The sequence below is a fragment of the Psittacula echo genome (assembly GCF_963264785.1).
Source record: "Psittacula echo genome assembly, chromosome: 1".
NCBI lineage: Eukaryota > Metazoa > Chordata > Aves > Psittaciformes > Psittacidae > Psittacula > Psittacula echo.
Window position 1 is genome coordinate 55106373 of NC_137735.1, and position 14935 is coordinate 55121307.

A 14935-nucleotide genomic window follows, 5' to 3' on the forward strand; every position below is an offset into this window, starting at 1 on the left:
AGGAATATTCTTGCTAGTTAAATAAGATGATTCATCAGGAAATGTTAATGTAAGGTCACAGTATTATTCAGGCAAGAAGCACAAACAAGGTGGATTTGTTTGTCTCAAACCCAGCTTTCAGTATCTGGAGTTTTTGCCTTAGTTCTTTATGGGGATTTTAACTTTTGGTTAAGATTGTCCTGAATCAGTCATTAAAGCAAACTAGTAAAAGAGATCTAGCACTGCATTTATACTGCACTGCATTTATCCAAGGCAAACATGGCTGTCGGTAGATTCATCCAAAGACAAACCAGTGGGTTCATCTGACTCAATAAATACTTTTTACTCTTTCATTGCTTTGCTGAACCCTATTAACTTATCCCCAAACTTCTTAATTATGGGATGGCAGGGAAAGTGTACAGTTGATACAGGCAGATACAGTGCAGATTCCATACACTTAAGGACAGCTATGCTCCTGTCAAAATCACATAAGGAAGGAAATGTGTCTTCTAGAAGGACTGCACTACTTCAGCTTTCCTGAAGATAGGCATGCTCTGTGCCATATGCTATTAGCACTTGATGGATTACCCATAGTAGGAAAGAATCTTGAACAAAATGGTGCTGCACTTGTGACCAAAGGACTAATGCAAGAGTCTTCAGATCTGGCTGGATTATCTAAATTGACCTGGAAGGGATAAATATTTCCTATTTTTTTTTCCTGGCTACACAGGCAATTTTGTATGCCAAAACAACCAGTCTCCTTGACATAAAATTCAGAAAAACTAAAGTGCTCAGAGACAGAGCTTGTTCTACACAAACTACTGCCAAACATGAGGCAGATGAACTTCTTTGTGTAATATTAATTCTCTCAGTACTCACATTATCCCCCACCTCAAGAGTTATGATACCATATGAAAAACACCATCCACATGAAGAAAATCTTTCAGTCCTTTACTTCAATATTTTTAAGCCCGCCGACATGAAACACAACTTTAACACAACAGGATGACGACACGTTACATAAAGCCTATAAAGCTTAAGCCACACGTTATTAAAGCCGCACTCCCTCACCTCCCTAGCTGTACCTTCAAGCGGGGCCAGGCCGGACAGCACCACACACCCGCAGGCAGGGCGCTGCTCGCCTCCCCTCAGAGGCACAGCTTACTCCCGGAGGCGCCACGATGGCTCCCAACGCTCGCGATTGCACCCCACCCTACTCCACCCCATCCTACCCCGGCTCTGTTGCAAACGCCACCGCCCCCTTCCGGCTGTGACGCTCCTTCCGCGGCGCCCGCCGGAAATGCGGCCAGAGCTAGGGGGAACCGGCTGTACCTCTGGCGTTGTCCCGCCCAGCGGCGCATGCGCGGCGGGAGCATCGCGGTGCAGCGCGCCGTCCGCCGTGGTGGGGGAGTGTGTAGTCGCAGAGCGATATCCCCTGAGCTGTGATCTCCGCTATGGTGCTGGAGAGCTTAGCCCGCATCGTCAAGGTGCAGCTGCCCGCGTACCTCAAGAGCCTGCCGCTACCCGAGAGCGTCGGCGGCTTCCTCCGCCTCACAGGTAGGTGGGGGGAGCAGAGGGGCCCGGACCCCCTTCCCGCTCCTCTGGCCCCGCGGGTTTTGTGGGGAGCACGGTGGGGCCGAGTTGGGCGGCGCGGTTCATGCCCGGAGCCCGGCGTCTGCTTGAGTCGCCGGCACATGCCCCGGGGCTGTCCCGTGGCGGGCTGCAACTTCCACTTCTGGCTCCGGGCATTGCTCGCTTTCTCCCGACTGTGCTGAACCGTTAGTCTGTTACAGAAAGGGGGAGCCTAAACGTTAAACTGTTTGAGCAGGAAGATTATCCGTAAGGACGTTTAAGATATCTTAAGAGGTAGATCATAACCGTCAGAGTAAAATGTAGTGGTAAAATGTACCAGGCTCTTCGGCCCAAGCTTCTTTGCACTGTACTTAAAATTCCTCTCTGTGCAAGTACCAGCAAGTCTGAGGCTGTGCACGCAAAGAAAATGGGATTTTAGCTGAAAGCCTAAACCGCTGGCTCTTCATTTGCTTAAAAGGCTACAGAGCTTGTCTGTACTGATAGAAAAACCAAACCCACCTGTTTCTGGGACCTGTTACATACACGATGTTGAGGGGGGTTATTCAATAATTTTTATAAGTATATTCAGGGTGAAGGAGTGAAAATACTTACTTATTAATCATAGCCTTGTCACACAGTGAAAGAACTACTTCACACAATCACTACTATCGCACAAGAAAGAACTACTATGAGGGTGATGAGGCACTGGCACAGGTTGCCCAGAGAAGCTGTGGTTGCCACGTTCCTAGCGGTGTTCAAGGCCAGGCTGGATTGGGCTTTGAGCGACCTGTTCTAGTGGAAGATGTCCCTGCCCATGGCATAGGGCTTGGGTCTAGGTGAGCTTTAAGGTCCTTCTGATCCAAACCGTTCTATGATTCTATGAAATACTAGCAAATTCTTTATGTGTTCAGTGCATGTCAGTGCTTTGCAAACTGGAGCTATCTGAGCCCAGGCTCATCTGTGGTAATACAGGCAGAACCTCAAGAGTGTCCAATGATAAAATTAGTTGGGTGATAATAAACAAGAGGAATGTTCTAACAGAAACTCTCAGGAAACAGAAAAAGTCTTCAAAGTGCAGAATCAACTTTAGTTGTTTATCTTGCAGCAATAAGATAATATGACTTTAACAGTGCTGGAAAGTGATTCAATGTAGAACAGGCACAATTTATTTAAAACCAGGTTTGGGTACTTTTCCAGCATGTTCATGCTGCTTGTAAGCTTAGTGTCTCATTATCTTTCCCATGACAAGAAGACCTGATTTAAATGAACCATTCTTCTTTCCCTGCAACTACTCTCATCAGAGCATGCTGTTAATTATATTTACCAAGTACACAAATTGAGCTGCTACAAAGCTGGGAGGAAGGGGATACAGTAAGCTACAGAACGATGGAGCGTCTCATATTCCTAGTGTTTGACAGTATCCCACTTAAGTCGTTGGCCTTTTAACTACAAGTTGTACTTAAGCTTGAGTTTAATCTCTTCTTGCTTCACTTGTCCAAAAATACATTTCTGTAACAGGATTATTTGTGCAGCCTCTGTATTTATTCACACTACATAGTAGTAAATATAATTCATTCGGTAAACCTCTGGTCAGAACTTTTCTTGTTGTAATACAGTTAGCAGTGGAGGAGAACTGGTGTGTTGTCATGTTATTTATCCCATTGACAGATACTGCTTTGAATTTGGAGGGAGGGCAAGAGGCAAAACTGAAACCTTAAGTGGAGACCAAATATATGAAATGTCAGTCCCAAAAGTATTAAACAAAGGCAAAAGAAGGAACCAAGTCAGAAATTGCTTTAAAACCTGGTGGATTTAAGAAGCATACCTGTAAAAAAAAAAAAAGTATCCACTGCCTCTAGTGTTAAGTGGTTTCTTTGGCTGGTGTTGTGCTAAACACTCTGAAAATTGAAAAGAGATGTCTCTATGGCTATGTATTTTTAATTATACAACATTTTTACACTTCTTAATTTTTTTTCAATAGTCAGTCTAGGCTAATATCTACTGTCATGCTTATATATTTTCCTCTTAGGGTGGATATGAATGAAAATGGAGGAAAAAACAGGAAAACTGTACAAGGTGCTTAAAGTTATGGCATAGGGTAAGTGTAACATGGCGAGGCTTTTCAAAAAGGAATCCCAGGATGCCGTATCCTAGGCACCTAAATTAATAAGTGATTGTCTCTTAGTGCGTAAGTTATTGAAAGTCATTGAAACCTCATTGCTTATTGGAAGAGTCTTGTGCTTACCTGCACTCAGAGCTGCTATCAGTCTAAAGTTTGATCTGAGAAAACCAGATTGCTTTAGCAAGTGTTGATTCTTCTGTATTGTTGTGGTCTGGTTTGTCCTGTCCTAAAGTCATAAGCCTTTAAGAGGAGGGGATTCCCAGTTCTGGGAGTTACTCTGCAGCAGCAATTTACAGGATCATATCTATTGAATTACTAATACTGCAGACCATTAGACAGTAGACAAGACTAGATTAATATTCTCTTTTGTGTTTACTACTACAGATTACAGAGGGGCATATTCTTTGGCAAATGGCATATCAAACATGTTACGCATTTTTCTTCTTTTTGTAAAGTGAGAAATAATATTGATTTTAAAACATTTAAAGTGCATCAGTATTTGTCCTTTGGTGGCATCTACTGAGCTTAGGGACCAGCACCATAAAACACTTGCTAGCATAGACCTTGTTTGCAAAGGCAGGCCAGAACCCAAATCTGGAGCAGTGCAGTCCTATGCTTGTTAGCTCTTTTATTGCTTCTGTAGACCATTAGCTTCCCAGCTGATGCCACTTCAGTTCATGTAGTGCATCAGCTGTAGAAACAACAGACCAAAAGTGCAGGGAGAATCCTTTCATGTGGGGTATTGTATAGTGTGCTGATAAAAATCTTGAGACACCTATTGTCTGTTGTAATCTCAACAAATCAGAATGGAAAATTGCTTGCTTGGAGAAAGGGAGACTGTTAACATTCAGTGCAAAACTCTTGAAGGGAAAAGCAATGAGAGAGGAAGGAAACAATGTTTGACCTTGGTTTTGAAAGTGGATACCAAAATTGTCACCCTGCTGCTGCTTAGAAGCCTCTTTCAGTTTCTTGTCACAGCTGCTTTACCCTTCCCTTCTCAAGTTCACTGAAATGAACAGTGTTGTCTCATGCTAGTGTTGCTTTTTATCCTGGTACATGTCATTAAAACAGCATAGACATTCACCTTAAACTAGTAGGTGGTCATAATTTCAAGGTTTATGTAATAATCTTGGTGTTATGCCTCTTTCCATAACCATGACACAGTCCTGTGTGGGCTGTCTTTCATGTGGCCTACATGTTAAGTGGGACTTTAATGTTACAAGCTGCCAGGCAAGAAGAGGACAGTTTTGTAGATAGTCTTTTACCATACTGAGGGAAAGAAGGGCGAAACCATGATAACAGAGTCTTTAGAACCCATTTGAATCATGAAATTGTCATTTGCAAGTGGCTTGCTGACCTACCCATAATTTTGGCTTTTTATTTATTTAGTTTGCTGTCGCTAAAAGGACCTCTCTACCTTCATAAGCTAATAGGCATAGTAAAGTGGTGTGTGGAATCCTTTGTATTTAGTTTTGTGTAGCAATGAAAACACCCTTAAGAGACCCAAGTGAACAACAGAAAAGTTATTATTAGTTCTGAAGATAATGTAATTGAGTAAGTGAGGAATTTCATCAGCTTCGAGAACATACAATCACAGTTCAGTCTTCATTTTGACTGGTAGCTAATACTTGTTAAAAGGTTGGCTTGCAGTTGAGCTGTTACTGTAAAAAGCTGCTTTTGGGTCTGCGTTCTGTGGTCATTTCCACAGGAATTGGCTAAAACATAAATCAGAGTGAAAGATACCAAAAGAGTAGTTGGTGAAAGACAAGCAGAGACCACTTGCTTTGATTTGACTCTCAGTGGCTGGCTGGTCCCTTTCTGTTCACAGTGATGTGTTTATTTTTTTGGACTTGCTACTGTTGGACTAAAATTAAGAAAACCTCTCCTGGAAAATGTAAATGACCTATGGTCTGTGGCTTCAGCTTCTTGGAATTGTTCTAGTGATGTTCCTGACACTTTCCAGGACTTAATCTTGGGATTAGTCTCTGTCTAACGAAAGTCAAGTTTGAAGACTAACCTCTTTGATACCCTGCTGTCCATTTCTGGTTCCAAAGACTGCTTCTTCCCACACAGCAGAACTGATAAGGAATCTCCAGAATCACTGCAATTGCTGAATTCTGAGTTATCAGCTGTGAAAATAAAGTCTTGTGAATTGCCTTACATCTGCTTCAGAAAGGTATGAATGGCTTCAAAAACACAGAGCAGCCTACAGTTGTAGAAAGATACTGCATTAGTTTGAGTGAAGCTTTTCTCTCCATCCCTGTCCACCCAGTCTAAAGATCTGTGACTTTTTAACTCTGTAGCAGTATATTGTCTCTTTTGCCCTAGAAGCACAGTCATGTTGATTTTTTCAAGAACAAGTACGAGCTTCTGTCAGTCTTGGCAATAACAAGTCAGTTTAAGTTTAGTGCACACATTGGTATAATTGAGAGCTTTTCAGAGACTCCCACATTAGAAACATGTAAAGAAATTATTGGCTAGTGAGGACAAAACTAATTTTCAACAGTTGGCGTAATACAAATATTAAATAATAACCATGATAAATAATATCCTTGTACTTCTTATTCCTGTTTGTTTCTAATTCCCTTTCTAAGAGGTTACAGCTATCATATTCCTGTTTCATTTGGATGAACCCAACTGGTTATGAGCCTCCCATAGACATGACTACTGTTCAGATTTTGATATCGTATCAGTGAGTTTCAAGCTGTATTGAGATGCCACTTGCTGCTTAGTTGCTGGTCTCTGTTAATGATGCTTAATTATGATGCGAGACATTTCCTTTTTGTGTGTCAGTTTTAGCCCAGTTGTATTCATCAAACACTTGGTAAGTGCCCTGCTTCTGGTTATGCTATGCCTGTTAGAGTGTCTGTTCTGTCTTTGGAGTTCAGAGTAGCTTTTTAGAAACCCACCTCTTTGCCAGCAGTCAAGTTAGGTACTCAATTTGGAAATTTTTTTTCAGTGACCAAGTGTTTTTCCTCTCTTCTAAAGTAAGTTCCAAGTCAGTCCTTCACATAAGGTCAGAAAGTGTATTTGATTTCCTATTGACATGGTCTTCTGGAACAGTAATGACAGAAGAGACAAACAGGCACTACTGTCCAGGAAACTCAGTACTTTGTGTGACTGAAAAAGTTTAAGCATCTCAGCATTAATTGTTTAATTATTTAGGGCTTACAGCTTGTTGGAGGAACTGAGGAAAGAGAGAAGGATTAGTCTGTTGCAGTAACTCTTAGCAAATTTTGTCAATTGTTGTGCATAGGCACCACTCTTAAGTGCAGGTATGGAAAGACTACTGAAAGTTCTTGCAGTGCCTTTGTCATTTATACAGTTCTGGTGCATTGTATTCAATGTATTCTCCAGAAATTTAGAAAAATATTCTCTCCTTTATTGCACCATGGTACATAAATTACACTGGAGTGTTGTCACAACATGTTTTGCTGGAAAAGTGGATCCACCTGAGATCTATATATAGATCTTAAGTGAGGTGGTGATGAATTAAGAAGTCCAGTAAGTCTTCTCACCAGATGTCTGGAAGATTTATAATGATGTAGCAAGGCAGCTAAGTCTGCAGAGAGTACTTGAATGTCTTACCTGTTCTTACAAGAAGTTCCTCATCTTGTCTCTGACAAAGATGAGTCAAGCAACTTTCTGTGGCTTGACTTATGTGTTCCCAGGACACTTTCTCTGTGTATTGTAGAAACTGGTTGCAGATCCCTGAGCAAACAAAGCTCTGAAAAATAAAACCTAAAAGACAGGTGAAGGTTTTGCTAGTGTTTATTGAGTAATCTCTATAATTTCTACCAAAAGTTTAAAAAACAAACCTTGGAACAACTAAAATGAGGAAAGCTTCAAGAAGCTAAAAATCTAAGAAAAACAAAAATATCAAACCCCTCCAATTGAAAATTGAATTATAAAATATGCTGAATATTCACACACAGAATGTTAAGATGGTGACATTTAACATACTGCATGTGATCATGCCCAGTTTGTTAGTACATAATGCTGGTTTACCCCAGTAATTTTAGGGCTCGCCATTTCAGCATGCCTTTCATTTGTTTTCAATTTATTTGTTTCCATTGAGTCATCTTCTACAGTGTTAAACTTAAGATTAAATTCTAGGAGTCAGCTTTTTACCTTGGCTACAGTAAAGCTCAGGTCTTCCCCTCAGTCTGTCTTTCTTCAGACTTACCCACTGTCTGGTTTGCCCTCAGAGCCTTGCTGACTGAGCAGTTCCATTCCCTACCCTAAGCCTCAGTCATTTGAGAGTAGCTGATGCTGCACCATACTGAAGTGGTGTCAAGAGCCAGTCTAAGTTCCACCTGTCTTTAGTTGCAGAATGGCTGCGGTTGTTGCCTTTCCTTGGCGTGCTGGCCTTGCTCGGTTACCTCGCTATTCGCCCATTCCTCCCCAAGAAAAAACAGCAGAAGGACAGCTTGATTAACCTGAAGATCCAGAAGGAAAATCCAAAAGTAGTGAATGAAATAAACATTGAAGACTTGTGCCTCACTAAAGCTTACTGCAGGTGCTGGCGTTCTAAAACGGTAAGACACTTTGTGCTACTGTAGCATTAGAGATTGAAACTTGGATATTTCTATCAGTGCTTCAGTGGTGAACTGGAGTTTTGAGAATGACACAATTCTTATTTTTTCTCCACTGTAAACCTATCTACATGCAGAGAGAAACTGTAGAAACTTGTAAGAAACACAGTAGGGTTTTTCTAGAAATGCTTACGCAGTGACCACCTGTGAGTAGATTGAAACCAAACAACCCTTATTTAATGTTTGGAAATACATTGCAACTAATTGGAAGATAACTATTTTGCAAAAGCAATGCATAGAAAGTTGTTCATAGTAGAATGAAAGTAAGGCTGGACCTGTGTTGGTGAGGGAGAGCATAACCCCATTAGGTCCAGAGACGCTGGTAGGTGACTGGTTGGGGTATCCCCCAAATCAACTAGATGTACATGAACATTTTTCATCTAGCCTCAACTTCTTTTCAATGTGCTGACTGCATCCTGGTTTTCTCCTCTCTGGACTGAATGCTTTCTTGTTTTAACAAAAAAGTCTGCCCTGGACCTAAGAAACCGTCTCAACTATTTTTGCTTCAGACTAATCACTACTAAAGTAACTTCAGCAGTTACTTCAGCTTTCCTTAAACCAGTATCTTCTGGTTGCAAATGATTAAATCTATAAAGAGCACTTTTACTTGTTCCACAATAAACCTTAAGCCGTTTGTGACTGTGATGGCTGCTTTGCTTGCTGTCCTTTCATGCAGAACGGCTTTGTCCCTAACTTTGTGTCTGTGAACAGCTATTTTAGGACCTCACAAACTTAGTTACCTGTTAGCAGTGTAATGTGTCCTGTATCATAGGAGATAGGGAATTTGATATTGAAACAGTAGTAGTAGGAACTAGTGACATTGTCAAAGTGGTCTTGGCATAGGAGGAAGTATAAAAATCCCCATGCAATTGTTGTACAGTTATGCTAATTCCTCATGTATGTTTTCTTCCAGTTCCCTGTCTGTGATGGCTCCCACAACAAGCACAATGAATTAACAGGAGATAATGTAGGTCCACTAATACTCAAGAAGAAAGAAGTATAGCAGATGCTTAATCCACTAGATAATGACTGGTTAAAAAGTCTTTTTATACCGTTGTAGTTGCAAGGGACAGCATTTTATTATGTGATTGGTATGACTTAGTCTAATGATTGCTGTAGATTTCTTTTTGGAATAAACTGTATTTAGACAGTGCTAAGTCTGTCACTGGTTTGATACTTTATTCTGAGAAGAATTATGTCTGCTTTGTAAAACTGTAAAGTAACTATGCCTGTAAATAAAATTACTTCCTACAATTAAGGCTTTTTTGTATGAATATGTAATTCTAAAACTGTTGCTATTTCCAAGCACTATTGATTTTGTTCTGCCGGGAAACCATATTTTATTCTGCTTTACAGGCACAGATTTAAGTGCACTTACATTTGAGAGGGAAAAAGATACTAAATTCCTCCTTTGTGAAGAGAGGTTCAGGCAGGCAGCATAGCCCTGTTAACTTACGCTAGGTAAAGGTCTGGTCTGTGCAGTGCTAAAGTGGGCATTTTGTTAATCTCATGCAAAGCAGCCTACCTCAGACAAACACACCCCTTTGCCCCCAGCTGGTAAGTCTCATACAGGCTACCAGGTAGAGTGCTGCATTTCCAGACCACATAAACTGAACTATTCATCAGGTCAGCCACTGATGTTACCTGTTTATGTTGGGCACCTGAGTTGATTGTTCATGAGTTACTGTAAGGAAACTCAGATTTGTTTCTTGCAAGTTCACTTGCACTGTAGCTGCTGCTTTTTGTAGCAGAGAATTTCATGGGAGGAATTTGTTAAATGACAACCAAGAACTCAGAGCTGAGCTGTATTGTTACTTATTCAGAAAGATTATTTGGGCAAGTCAGAACTTTTGCTGTGGTATGGCTTAATTTCAGATGCAGGTAAATAATTGCTGGTTATCTACCTGCTAGATTCATTCTTCTAAAGTGCTTTATTTGCCGATGAAAGACTGTATCCATCAGTTTAAAAATAAAAATTTGCTCCATGCTACAATTTTAGTCAGTTGTCCTAAGGCACATTTCAGCTGTTCCTTAACAGCATGTCATTTGACCTATTGTTAGGCAGGTTGGAAGCCCCAGAGCATTGTGCCATTGCCAAAGCTGGTCAGCACAGAGCTGAAACAAAGTAAGTCAGGAAGCAGTTCTCACATAATGGCTCACACAGCAACAGTAGAACTAAGGTAAATCATTCCTCCTGCATTTGTAATAATTGTAGTTCTAGGTAGAAGTTTGCAGCAAGGGATGGCAGATTAGGATGTGATTGTAAAGTGTCTGCTTTTGCAAAGCATGTAATAGAACCACAGTAAAATCTTCAAATGCTAGGTGGTCTTGCCTACAATGGACAAGCAAACCATAAACTTTGTATTATGATGTAACATTTATAATAGAGGAAAATCTATAATGTTGCAAGTGTCTTATAGTCAGTCTTCATTTAAAAATTCAGTGTATTGAACACCAAGTCCCAGTTCCTGGGTTTGGAGAAGAAATTACTGTGAAATGCAAAGTCCTGGGTTTAGATGTTTTGGTTTGGTCTTGTTTTGTTTTTTCTCCAGGTTTTAAAATCCACAGCCTGTTGTAACAGGCTGTTACATACAAGTTTGTATGTGCTTCCAGCTTTATCAGGATCTTTTTGCATTCAAATAGTTTGATTTCTTCCAAAGTCTGAGAATTAAACTACATACATCAATCCTGCTCTCACTTCTGTTGCTCTAATCAGACAAACCCTGTTAGAGTAACCAATACTGCAAAATTGGTTTTGTTCTCCCACAAAGGTCCTGTAAGAGGTGAAAGACAGCATAAGGTTTAACCTCTTAACTCCATCTCTAGCATGGTTTGATAATGTAATTAATTTCTCCTTGCTTGCTGTTAGATGAGATTGCTGCTAAAGTATCTACAGCTGCGGCTATGGAACAAGCAGGGTTATTTAGTTTTGCTTATGCCTGGAGGGGAATGGAACTCATTTGTGGTGTTGCAATAGCAGCATTCAGTCACAGTTCCTTTGTAGGAAGGCCATTTTAGTAATTTCTGCAAGATAATAAAGTGAAGGTCACAAGTAAGATAAATGACCATTTCCTCGCATTTCAGAATCTTGTCAAGGTACTACTGGCGCTCATGGCTGCAGAACTTTCTGTAGAAAATTTCAAAAGAATTTACTAATAGTTCAAATTATCTACCTAAAGTCTATGGGGATAGATAGGTAAGAACTGAAGAGTGTGCAGAGCCCTGTATCTCACCAGTGATTGAGAGAGTTGAACCAATTACCAGCTGGGATGTGCTTGGTCATGTCTTGCCACTGGATGACTTTTCTAATCTGATTTGAAAGCTCCACACAAAGGGATAAATTTTCCCTGAATGCTAATTAAGGCCAGCCCTGAGGCAGTAGGCCAGGTCTTGATGTACAGTCAGGGGAAGCAGAACTTGGCATGTCATGACATGCCCTTTTACAAGAACAGTGATGTTTTGATGATGAATTTGAACAGTATTTATAATAGACTACAAATAAAGTTGTACGCCAAATACATTTAGGGAAAGGTGTCTGATTTGTGGCAAATACTAGGCAAAGTAAATGTAATTGAAGGGTGGCTGGCACAAAATTTGATCTCTTGCACTCCATTTATTTAAAAACCAAAATGCAGAAACTGTATCATTCATTGTTTTGTGGCTGTATTGCACCATAAGTGTTTCACAGTTAAGTTTAGATTTCAGTATAAATTCCCTAAAACAGTTTGGCTGAAAAAGAGAAAGTAGTGATGATAATCACATTATCACTGCATCCCCCAGCTTGTGAGAGTCCCTGCTTGCAGATGGCCAATTTCTGTTTTGTCCCATATGCTGTGTGGTATAACTGCTGGCTGCTAGGAGTGCGCTGTGCCATCAGACCCTTCTACTGCAGAGGTTCTTGTGAATCTTCTGGAACTGCACACACCCTGTGCTCAGTGCTCTCCCACATTATGTCAGTGATTATGTCTGCGTGACAGTGGGACTTCTCTGGTTATAGTTTATTGCACATTATGCTCTAATTTTATTTCCTGCAAATAAGAGACTGGCATGGCATAAAGATTTTACTGGCTTGAATTCATGCATTATTCATGAATTATTTTGTGGCGTTTTGTTAAAAGGAAAATGGTCTTAAATGTCATGACTTCACCCACACAATGTCTGATAGCAAGTGAAATTGTACACCTCTAAGGTAGCTGCTGCTTAAAATTAGCTGAAATTGTCATCATAGTTATTTAAAAAAACCCCAAACATCTCAGGATCATTTGTTTTTGTGACAAGATGCAGGTGTTTTATTCCTTTCTGGAAGGTAAGGATGGGAGCGTTACAAAGCATTAATGCTTTTCATTTTAGATCTGCAGGTCTGGGTAATAGCTTCAACCTGATTCTTTCTGAAGATTTAATAAAAGCTGGGGGAAAGGAGTCTTGTGAGAAACATCCACACAATGGCAAGGCAATGAAAATTGATTCAATTTTGTTTAGATTAGAGATGATCACGGGGCTTTTCATTGGTATAGCTATTCAAGCGCTCAGAATGGTGGGAGTGAGCTAATGAATAAATTGAGAGTGCGGTGAGGTGAAGGAAGCAGGATAAATCCAGTTTATGAGATGCTGTTATGATGGTAAGCAAGTATTAGAGGCTATCATCTGTTTGTCAGAGGTTTGCTTGCATGCTAAAGGTGTGTTTAAATTTAAAGGGCTGTAATCCTTACACGTCACACTCCTGCTATTGAACAGACTCCAAATTTTGCATAGTGATCCCTCTCTGCAGGAAGAGCCTACTTTTTATAAAACTTTATGGAAGAGTGAACTATATAAAGCTTTTACTCCTGTAAGTTCTACTCAAAATTATTTTATACACAGCCACTGATGAACTGAACACCATATTCCCTCCTCAGTTAGGTTTACAGACATGATTTCAAATAAAATAAACTCCTATTTAAACTACCCCTATTTAAGAAATAGGGCGCCTCTGTTAGCCATGCAAAGTAGGCAGGCAGAACAGGCACAGAAGTCAGTGGCTGATAAAACAACCACCCAGCACAGCACCCTAAACATTCATCAATGCATAGTTTGAAAGCATCTTCCTTTCTGGTCAGGGGGACAAACATGAACTGAACTGAAGATTGTACATTCCCCAAGGAAGTTCTTGACAGTTGTTTGGGGAGAACTTACCAAAGAATTTCCTGGTTTTATCACTGTGCTGGAATTGCACAGTGATAAAATATTTCTCAGGAAACTTTCTCTTTGGCTTGGAGGGGAGGGCATATACCAAGGCACACTTACTGAGGTGCAATTAATCTGTATACAGAGGCATACATGAACACTCTGCAAATCATACAGTTTTAGGTAGTTTGTTTTTAAAAGTATTTTTGCACATTTTTGTGTTACATACTGAAATCGTAAAAGCTAAACCAGAATTGATTAATTCTTTCTTTCTAATGCCAAAATGATCTAGACACATCAAATATATTCTGCACAGTAGCCTATGAAATGAGTTCAGTTCAGTTCTGGCTGTAGTGCAGATATCTGCTCGGAGGCACCTTGAATACAGGCACAATCTAGCATTCTTGCTAAAAAAACCCAACGGGTTGGAACTATATGATCTTTGAGGTCCGTTCGAACACAAAACAGTTCTCTATGAGTCTATGAAAACCTGCAGTTTCTGAGGGATGCTGTACTGATTCCATGCCTGAGAATGGAGGTGTGGGAATGACCTACTTGGAGCTAGTTACTTGTACAAAACATAGCAGAGAAAGATCTGCTGGTACCTGTCAATACAAAACCCTAACCAATACCACAGTTAAAGGCATGAGCAGGATTTCAATCAACAGAGGAGGTTTACTTCTGGCTTTAGAACAATCAAGGAGAAAAGAAATTATTATGAGAATGGGAAAATCAGATGTGTACTGCATTGTAGCTGACTCTGCAGGAGACATCTATATTAAATACACTGAAGAATACCATATTTGAGCTTTTTGCTCCCCCTGGTGAAATGTTTTGGCAAGATACTTAACACGATTGTTGTCAGTCATTACAACGATCCACAGCCTCACAGAGAAACTTATTTTTCTGAAAGACCCATATGATTTGGGGGTACATGCTGAGGGTGATAGCACTGTGGTGTTAATACAGCTTTCTCATGACACCTGCCTTCACACAGCAGCCTTTCTGAAGGTAGGTGAGAATGAAGCTCCTTTCACTTTGAACCATCCCTCTCAACACTGCATTTTTAAGGCCATTCATTTAAAGTGTATCAGTTTTCTGCATCAGTCGGAGGTAAAAAATACCCTGGGAAGTCTTAGAGGCCTCCACTCTCCACAATCAATCCAGCAAACCACCTCTTGAAAAAGTGAGCACCACTGGCTATATTTCTAGCAAATACCTGGTTTTCTTTGCTGTAATTGTCCAAAAGCAGATGTGAGAGGGGCTGGATCATGGCATTTTCTCAGCCAGATGAGTATTCATTTAGGACAAAGCAATAGGAGATCCCAGCTGACCTAGGAATCTTGATTTGAGGTCTGCTGCTATCACTGAGTTCCTCAAAAGGAGCAGAGGAAGAAAGTGATAACTCATTAACACCTTGGCCTTGCCCTGTCAGCTAACCCCACCTGAGAAGAACTCTTCCCTCTGTCCTACAGTGGCCAGTCCCAGAACATAGCCACTCTCA

The 14935-nt window shown here is 40.6% G+C and overlaps 1 protein-coding gene across 1 annotated transcript; it reads left to right on the top strand.

Moving 5' to 3' along the window:
- Positions 1-1343: 1343 nt before the first annotated feature.
- Positions 1344-9511, top strand: CISD2 (CDGSH iron sulfur domain 2). Its single transcript, XM_080635182.1, has 3 exons — positions 1344-1536; positions 8000-8211; positions 9182-9511. Exons 1-3 carry the CDS (start codon positions 1434-1436, stop codon positions 9269-9271), a joined length of 405 nt encoding a protein of 134 aa, XP_080491308.1. The 5' UTR covers positions 1344-1433; the 3' UTR covers positions 9272-9511.
- Positions 9512-14935: the final 5424 nt, after the last annotated feature.

What these genes read in the sequence shown, in the direction of transcription:
- CISD2 (XM_080635182.1), top strand. Translation starts at nt 1,434, where the DNA reads ATGGTGCTGGAGAGCTTAGCCCGCATCGTCAAGGTGCAGCTGCCCGCG. An exon ending in CGGCTTCCTCCGCCTCACAG is followed by an intron (nt 1,537 to 7,999) that starts GTAGGTGGGGGG and finishes ACCTGTCTTTAG; the next exon opens with TTGCAGAATGGCTGCGGTTG. An exon ending in GGTGCTGGCGTTCTAAAACG is followed by an intron (nt 8,212 to 9,181) that starts GTAAGACACTTT and finishes GTTTTCTTCCAG; the next exon opens with TTCCCTGTCTGTGATGGCTC.